Source organism: Dreissena polymorpha, chromosome 13 (assembly GCF_020536995.1).
Source record: "Dreissena polymorpha isolate Duluth1 chromosome 13, UMN_Dpol_1.0, whole genome shotgun sequence".
Lineage (NCBI taxonomy): Eukaryota > Metazoa > Mollusca > Bivalvia > Myida > Dreissenidae > Dreissena > Dreissena polymorpha.
This window is the reverse complement of record NC_068367.1, coordinates 51,284,864-51,294,730: the sequence shown is the minus strand read 5'-3', so window position 1 is coordinate 51,294,730 and position 9,867 is coordinate 51,284,864. Positions and strand designations below refer to the sequence as shown.

General features: G+C 36.2%; 1 protein-coding gene across 1 annotated transcript; it reads left to right on the top strand.

The window, feature by feature from the left end:
- Positions 1 to 1,909: 1,909 nt before the first annotated feature.
- Positions 1,910 to 8,212, top strand: LOC127856112 (uncharacterized). The gene is made up of 3 exons (XM_052392102.1): positions 1,910 to 2,036; positions 6,932 to 7,300; positions 7,715 to 8,212. Exons 2-3 carry the CDS (start codon positions 6,945 to 6,947, stop codon positions 7,848 to 7,850), a joined length of 492 nt encoding a protein of 163 aa, XP_052248062.1. The 5' UTR covers positions 1,910 to 2,036; positions 6,932 to 6,944; the 3' UTR covers positions 7,851 to 8,212.
- Positions 8,213 to 9,867: the final 1,655 nt, after the last annotated feature.

Sequence of the window (9,867 nt, the reverse complement as noted above, 5' to 3'; positions counted from 1 at the left end):
AATTTACCCAAACGTGAAAAGGCCCCTTTAAGAAATCAGCATCTAAGTAAGAAAGTTAGGTGACGCAGGTCGAACATACTTTTCCCAGCCATTTAGTCAGCTTTGGGAACGAGATATGTAACTCCGAGGAGGCGACATTACTCGTCGTGAGAACGTGTAAAAATAAATCGTAGTTACAACGAAACGTAACTAGCCGATCATAATTCACGTTTCCCAATTATTTTTCAAAAAACATATTTATATATGATATAAATCGGATAGATGTATGCTTTTTAACAGCGTATTTTCTTATTAGTTGATTATGTCGTTACCAAGGGTTAGTTATGGCTTTAACGTTAACACGACTCAATTCGACCTTACGCGTAGTTTATATTTTCACCACTACTTAGACAGTCGTTCCCCACGAGTAAGCGTATCGTAACTACGATTTATTAAATCGTGTGCTGTATTTGGGCTGTAAGTGAATTGCAGACTGCGAGGTAAAAAACGGATGTCACGTGATTCCAATGTTAGAACTCTTTAAAGTATGGCTGGTGTATCGCGTAGTGTACCCACCAACTAAATTGCAATATAATGACGGACATTGTAACATTAGTTCACTTATTCACATCTGTTTGTAAGGATATAGTTCCTTGAAGAAGTCCGTGGCTACTACACAGATATGTGTCTTTTGAACAATGCAGGCATTTTTTAATAGTGAGAACACTTTTTACATGAATTAATTTTCGTTTATGCTAGTTTTTAAATCAACTTTTTGAAATGATAATTATAATTTCGTTTAAATCGGCTTTAATTATTCCCTATTAAACCCGAAACGTATTAAAAAACACATTAAAAGAAAGTACAACATTATATACTTTTTGCCCGTACACCATGATAAGACTGCGAACGATATAACACGTACGGATTTATTCTGAATAAAAGTAAGTTTCACTCTACTTCAATACTATATCCTTCTTATAAAAAGATTAAATCATTTTTTGTTGTCGATATGTTTTTCTTACAACAACAATACAATAAATACTTAACACACAATTGGTCAGAATATAATTATGGGAATTTGTTGGGTTCTGTAGCTGCCCGTCCGTCAGTCACACGTATTTCAACTGGGTTGTTTGAATGGTAGAATTCATGCGCGAGTACACACTTTAAGGTTATGGGGATAATTTAATCATAACCAATCGTTCGAAAATGCCTGTATTGAAACGTGTAACTGGCAAATACACACGTTTTAACAAATTAATGTTTACTCTTTTTGTCTGTTTGATATTCCTTTTAATGTTGTGTGAGTCACATAACATTTGGGCCGTGCTATGTGAAAAAGGGGTTTAATGAATGTGCGTAAAGTGTCGTCTCAGATAAACTTGTGCAGTAAGCACAGGCTAATCAAGGAGGACACTTTCCGCTGGTTTTGTAGTTTTCGCCAACAGAAAGTCTCTTATTTGCAAAAATCCAGTTTAGGCGGAAAGTGTCGTCCCTGATTAGCCTGTGCGGACTGCAGAGGCTAATCTGGGCCGAAAATGTACGTACATGCATTAAACCCCCTTTTCACAGAGCACGGCTCATTTCTATTTACATGTGTTGTTTTCAATAGCATCTTTTGGAGTTAGTGCAGATGACATATTGCTACATTTGTTTTGTTTCTATAACGAGAAAATTCGCTTAAGATAAGAATTATTAAGCGAAAGTGACGTTAGAAAGAGAAATACAAACTCATTGTAAATTGACTTCACATCACAGAATTTCCATTAACATAAATTAACATTGAAAACAGTTTAACATTGCGCTATTTTAGCGGTAGAGTATGTCGTTAACCCGCTTATGAAATTACTATTCGGAATATTGCATGCATTTCAACGTCAGGCCGTAACTTTTGCGCGTCGCTGTTACGGCCACAGACGTTTGATACTGAACGGTGGGCGGGCCTTAACGTGGCTGGCGGCATATAAAAGCCGGCACATTAACGCCAACACGTTATAAGCGTTGGAAGCGTTGGAAGCTACTGTAAACGTCTGAAAATTCTTCTGAAATACGCGGTATGTCTATTGTTCATTTACCTTTTTATAACAATTTTTCATTCAAATCATAATAATCAATTAATTAATCAATCAATTGCTTAATTAAACATTTATTAAACAAAATATTTATATATTGATTGTATCCGATATATTATCGTTAATGCGTTTATGAGATTATATCCCATTTTAAAACAACATGCAGATTTAAGATTTTTTCGTGTGTTTTAAATGACTTGTTAACATATTTTCGCTTTTTAATGTCATTAAATGAATTTACTATCAAACCTGATATTTTTGGAAGGGTGTTTCACCAAGAACCTTTTGTAATTACACATTACATGATTTGAATACAGATAGAAGTTTTGTCGGTTAACGAATTTTTACTAGGTTATTGATGACATACGAACGAAGAGGATTTACCCCCTTGTACACCCGGTGCTTCGCTCGTAAATTTGCAAAGAGATTACTTATAACAAAAGCGTTATTATCTGAGCGATAACCACGCGAGATGTTAAATTATATCATTCACCAATATTTAAATACAGCTGTATACATACAAATCACAAATACACGTTTTTTGTCCTTAACATTTTATTTAAAGGGGCCTTTTCTCAGATTTTGGCATGTTTTGACGTTTGTCATTAAAATTAATGCTTTATATTGATAAATGTAAACCTTTGATCTAAAAAGCTCCTGTAAAAAAATCAAGAATAAAATATTTTTTTTTTTAGTAACCCCCAACAGGGCTCAAACCACTGACCCCTGGAGTCCTGAATTAAAAGTCTACCTCTTAGACCACTCGGACATCCGTGCTCATATAATGAATGATGAATTTTATACTTTATATACGCAATCCTCGTAGTTTCACAAAATATAACGACAACAACAGAACTTTCCAAATTATTCAATCGTTTCGCGTTGCAACGCTTCATAATTTTCAGTTTTTTAAATCGTAAAAAGTTGCATATAATGGCTATTTTAGAGCATGCTTAATGTTAAGTATTACTATTTTCTCACAAATATCATAACTAAAACGAAAATTTGCGAATCTGAAACAACTTTTTTAATTTTGTCAATTTACCAAAATGTGAAAAGGCCCCTTTAAAGTTTAAGTGACTTATTAAACTGCAAACGTTTATTTATACATATATGTACAATTATTTTAACATATATGTTAAATCAATCATTACGTCATTGTAGTTATTTCTAATAAACACACTTTATCTTGCCAGCTAACGTATCACCCTGTCATCAGTTATTACCTAGCTAATAACAGGCAAGTATTTACAATCATAATTCACAATAAAAAATAGACCTGCAATATATATCGCTTTTTGGGCTACCTACTGTCGCGCAAAATATCGTGTGTTGCCGCGACTGTCGCGCAAAATATCGTGTTTCGCTTCGTGTGTCGTCCTTGATGAAAGAAGGGCGAGATTATAGATGGCACTATCCGGATTCCGTACCATTTTGAGTGTATTAACGTTCTTAGAAAATGAAAATACTTTCTTTCGTAAAACAATTATATTATTGGCAAATGCTAGACGACGTTTACAATAGGTATTATGTTTCGCTTCAGTCCATGAACGATTGCGTGACGCAGTGGTAGCGCATCCGCATACGTTTGACGACACGGGTTCGAATTCCGACGGCGGCAGATTTATTGTTCTATAAAGTTTGTGTAGTCTACTTGAAAGATTACAAAATTGTAATCAGTCACATCTAATAACGTTTGAAAAAATGCAACAATTTATTAACTGAAATTATTTGAATAATTTGAATAATGATTAAAATCTTAACAACGTTGACATGCAAATTTTAAGTATGTAACGAAGTCGGTAAATTGTAACAACAACAACATAATAATAACAACAACAACGAATTGTACCTTTCTGCTATAATGAAAATGGACAGATCGCAACAGTATATTGAAAAGTTACAAACATAACAAGAAAGACAGAGATTTACCTTTGCCCTTAGCTTCCGAATGAAAAAATCGTTCAGTCTCGTAAATAATAATTATGTAATGCTAACGTTATTTAGAACAGTGGTATTAAAAGATCGTTTTGCCAATATGAAATAACATTTACATCCGGGCATTTATTTGTTCGTAGAATAGCAAGCTCCATTGATAGATATTTCTGATTTTCCGATTGATATAGGATGGTTTGCAATATTTCACCACTTCTTGTTTTATTAATTGGCACTTTTACTAAAACACTTCTTTTTGATAGCCGTTTAGATTAACGTTCAGTCAACTGTTCCTTCAACAGAAACTTTCCTGTATCTTGCCTATAGACTATCAACGGCGTCGGCGCTCTCGTTAAAGAAATGAACTGTCTGTATAAATACGAAGTTCTCCAAAAGAGGCCATTTCACAGATTGTGCATGTTTTGAAGTTTTTCCTTAAATGCTTTATATTGATAAACGTTAACATTGGATATAAAAAGCTCCGTTAAAAAAAAAAAAATAACATTAAAAAAAAGGTAACCCTCAGCAGGGCTCGAACCACTGAAACCTGGAGTCCTGGAGTAAAAAGTCGACCCACCTAGACCACTCGGACATCCTTCCGAATACAATATCAGGTGTATTTTATACTTTATATAAGCAATTCTCGTAGTTTCACAAAATATAACGACAACAAAGGAACTCTTCAAATTATTAATTTGTTTTTTAATCGTCAAAAGATGCATACAATGGCTATTTTAGAGCATGGCAAATGTTTAGTATTACTGTTTCCTCACAAATATCATAACTAAAACGAAAATTTGCGAATCTGAAACATTTTTTTTTTCAATTTCGTCAATTTACCCAAACGTGAAAAGGCCCCTTTAATACAAAGTAATGATCGCTAAGGGATGTTAAAAGTTAATATGATACAAGTATAATCATTATGCGACGTTTGGACAGTGGTTAATAATGCAAAATGTTGCATGATACATATTTTTCGAACGCTGCTTTTTCCAACTGCCTTCTGCCAACCAGACGACAACACAGTTCTCGTTCTAGTCGTTCCCGTGAGTTTTTGTTTTGGTGTCAAAACCGTCCAAACGCTACATGGCAGGCGACAACACTCAAATTAAGTTCATCCAAATGAGATCATGTTTTGTTGCTGTTCTGGCGGTATCAAAAAGAAAGACACAGAGGGGTTCTAGCTAGACAATTAAAATTCGATGTGGCCATCATGGCATTAACAATATGAAGTTATATGGCGGACTATTAATGCGTTATATTCGGTTTTATAGCGAAAAAAATCGTTTTTACCAGCATGAACATTTATTGCCTTACGAAGACATATCTCGGTTTTTTCGGTTAATATTGCAAAACACCACACATCGACCAAAGTTTAAAAATATCCACAGAGAGAGTTTCATGTCCCCTAACAAGAGGTCATGATAGCAATTAATGTGTCAATTATACTTTTTTGGAAGCTAAAAATGTCACCTCCCTCTTATAAATTATTGCTTTATAATGAAAGTTTTGTATTAAATACTTCCAGGCTATATCCGGTGCACTGTATGCCAGGGCAACTTTGGCAGGCGACAATTAAGGTCGTTAGCGACGTTATCGTTGTGACGTTTATACGCGTTTCGCGTGTCTTTTATTGCGCTAATTTGCATTCGAAATCAACAGCATCAACAAACATAGCCATTTATCTTGTGAACTTTATGAGAAAACAAACTGTCTGAGTTAAAACAATCGCGCCTTCGGTAGTTAAAGCACATGCTCGTTATGCCAAAGGAAGTTAGTTTTGTAGTTTATAAATGTCGTCCTATAAAAACCACACCTTTACAACACTATTTTTTTTTTTATAAAATAATTGTTGTTCACATGATTTCGAAGTAACATGTACAGCATTTTGAGTTGTGATTAATGGGACTTCAAATTGTATCTGTCCGTCATCTGAAATTAATGGCAGTGCGTCGTGAGTAATTTAACTTGATGATCTGTTTGAACTATGTTTAACATTTGACCACTTAGATACGCATTTTTGATTGTTCGTTCTCCCCACATAATTCAAATTAAATTGAAGAACAATTTAAATAGTTTTTAAAATTTAAAATGCTTCATTTTCAAAGATACTGATGAGTAGCAAACATTGTACAACCTAAACAGCCTAAGAGGTAGCATATATCTAGACCGTGCTCTGTTACACATTTGAACCCTTTCTCATTCAGAATCAAATTGAAAATAGAAATTTGCCATGTTCTGTGAAAAAGGGATTTAATGCATGTGCGTAAAGTGTCGCCCGGATTAGCATGTGCATAGGCTAATCAGGTACGACACCTTCCGCTTTTATTATATTTTTCGTTTAAAGAAAGTATCTTTTTAGCAAATATCTTGTTTAGGCGAAAAGTGTCGTCCCTGATTAGCCTGTGTGAACTGCACAGGCTAATCTGGGACGACATTTTACGCACATGCATTAAACCCCATTTTCACAGAACACGGCAAATTTCTATTTTCACTTTGATTCTGAATGGGAAAGTGTCATATGTGTAATGTAACTCAAGTATGCTTATTTGGAATGACATTGGTTTCGAATCAATTGTTTCTTTGTTCATAATTATTTACTTGAAAACAAAACACATATCTGATGCCAGTATTTTAACAAAAAAATGTAATCCTTAAAGTTAACCAAAACAATACTCAAAAGCTCATACATAAATTATGGAGACGTAATACTCATCAGCATTTAAAAATGTTTGTCAAACAAATCTAATACATGTCTAGCCGTTATATAATTATGCAAAATAAGAATTGTATAATTTAGTTTTTCTTATTTGTCATCACAGGTGTGAAATTCAATTGGCATTTATTTACGACACATAAATATAAGATCTTACCCATCACAATTATTAAAGATCATGTCATTCGCGGTCAATTGTCACTTATGCTATATAAATATGTTTTAGGAAGAAGTTCAAGATGAAGCTACAAGTTCTCGCTTTCTTCTTGCTTGGCCTCTCCATAACCATTGCCCAGGCACCTCCGACTAAAACGCGAAGAGGACCTCCGCCCCCGCGCGCCGCGGCTGCTCCACCCCCGCTAGCTGGAGGACCTCCCCCGCCGGTCGGTGGTTCTCCCCCGCTAGCCGGCGGCGTTGTGCCGCCCGCTAATCTACCGCCTTCACCGGTCCCAGGTCCGGCCCCATTGGTGAACAACCCCCCGCCCCCAGCAGTCCCAAACACCCCCGTGGTGCGCGGACCACCACCACCGCGATACAATGTCGCCCCTGTTGCACCTTTGAACCCCGAACCTCCCGCCCCGGTTGCAAGAACCAGGTAAGAAGAAATCATGTTTGCTTATACATATATTGATCATTAAGTGAAATAGAATAGTATAAACTAGACTGCCACGATTGTTTGTGTTTACAAAGTTTATGTGGCCCTTAGCGCACGAGGCCGCATTATGCGAAGACCCGAAGTATGTCCCAGCACTCCTACCTAATAAGCGTATTAGACTTACGAAAGTTGGAACGACTTTTGAATTAAAGCTGCATTTTCCAGATATTAAGTTTTTACTGAAAGTTATTCAATTTTAGTGTGGTCTTATGCTGTGAGGGGAACCCGGAGTGCTGAGAGGAAACCCACCTGTCCGTTATGGTCACCACCTACCAAACTCACATGTTCCAAATATTATTTTGACTGCACATGTTTATTCTCGCACACCACTGCTAACATCCTGTCTTTTACTAGGAGTCTTGGATTCCTCGGCGGTCCCGATCCGTACGTTCCACCCATACTGCCACCGACCACGATGCCACCATATCCGGTCCCCACATACGTACGGACGTATGACGTACCGGATAAGAAGGAGGAGGAGGAAAGCTAGAGCGTCTGCGCGCGCTGTGTCGTCATAAGTAGCACGTGACGTGTAATTTAAGGTGTTTTTCAAGAAAATGATTAAATACACAATTGATAATAGTAAATGGTTCTATACAGGATGTTCAAATCTCACAAAGCCCTTTAGATTTACATTATTCATATGTGTTTGAATTTTCTACTTAGTGTGTTTGATGTTTTAAATACATGCATGGTGAGTCGGATTGCATTGTTCTGAGAATAAGAATTAGAGACATATGTATCAGCGAAGATTTGTGTTAAGTTTTAGCTTTTCCTCGTAAATCTTTACCACACGGAAATATTTGTCATTTATAAGAATTAATGTATAAATATATTCTAGACTACAAAGAATCAATTCGTCTTCAACTTTTGACACACCAAATTGGAATAGGAAAGTAAAACCTCGGCTGACTCTTGCTCTTTTCACCAACGTTTTTATATGGGCCGTGCTCTGTGAAAAGGGGGGTTAATGCATGTGCGTAAAGTGTCGTAACAGATTGGCCTGTGAAGTTCGCACAGGCAATTCAGAAACGACACTTTCCGCCTGAACTAAATTTTTGCTAAGACTATTTTTAAACGAAAAATACAATAAAAGCGGAAAGTGTCGCCCCTGATTAGCCTGTGCGGACTGCACAGGCTAATCTGGGATGACTGTTTACGCACATGCCTTAAACCCCCTTTTCACATAACATGGCTCATTTGGATTAAATGCACAATGTTCATTTTTGTCTCGTTTTGTTTGCCTCCATAATAATTTGAAAATCTGGAAGCGGCACACAGGATACATTTGTTCATCGCCATCATTTTCCACTTGAAACAAATTTAGTGAGCAGGTCATTATTTGTGGATAGACATACTTAAATAAACTAACAAAGGCACGACTTATTCATCAAAAAAAGAAATTCTACGTTAATTTCCCTCAATAGAAAAGAAACAATGCACCACAACAATAGGATTAAAAATCTTTGCAGTCACTAACACTGTTCTCAATCCGTCAACTTTAAAAAAATGTACTTAATTTGAAACTTCGCTTTATAAGAAAACATTCTACATCATTTAAGAATCTACAATGCAATATCACCTGTTTCATTCGAGCCATTTATTCCAGCACTTATCTGAACCTTTTATTATAATAACCCATCAATTACACACACACGCCATATTTTAATACATTGCCGTTTAAAAATTCCCCGAACGATTACGTCAGCAGACAGAGGAGGCGGTTTGGCGATTTTGTGTGCATTCATAAAAAAAATCAATAAAAACGCTGTATTGGATTCATAACTTGCGGCTATAAGCTAATATGGTACATTGATTTGAAATAAATACATTCAATGCATGCATATTACATTTACTCAGTATACAGTTTTATGACTCGATCAGAGAAGAAAGACAATGATGGTATGATACTAGAAAACGCGCGCGTGCGTGTTTTTATTTCGAAGTTTATGAGGGACTTCCACAACTGAGTCTGCATTATACCCGGAGTGTGTCACCGCGCTCTTCCTCACGTATGGATTTATTTCGAAGTAAAGCTGCATGTCCATCTATAAATTTTCTACTAAAAAATATTTCCATTATTTACGTGGTATTGATTATTTGGGAGAAACCGGAGTACCAAGAGAAAACCGTCTTGTGCGTAATGGTGAGTGACCTCGAACAAAACTCACAAGCTGCCGTGGTCGGGACTCTACCCAGGTCGCCTTTGTTAGAAGCGCCTGAACCAACAGAAAATTGATAGAACATACCATTACGTACATGTAGTATTAAATCAGGTGACACGCTTGACGAAACCCCCTTTACAATAGTTAAAATAGGCGATTCTAAACTAAACAAATCTGTAACACAACTTCAGTATTTACTTCAAAGCAGACACATTTGATTTATCATGCTCATGCAATCCGTTTGCTACTAATAATAAACGAATTATAGGATTGGAACAATCATTTGGTGATCTGAAGCGTATTTTTTTAAATACACTGTCTCTGCCGACTTTTCGAAGCCGC

What these genes read in the sequence shown, in the direction of transcription:
- LOC127856112 (XM_052392102.1), top strand. Translation starts at nt 6,945, where the DNA reads ATGAAGCTACAAGTTCTCGCTTTCTTCTTGCTTGGCCTCTCCATAACC. An exon ending in GCCCCGGTTGCAAGAACCAG is followed by an intron (nt 7,301 to 7,714) that starts GTAAGAAGAAAT and finishes GTCTTTTACTAG; the next exon opens with GAGTCTTGGATTCCTCGGCG.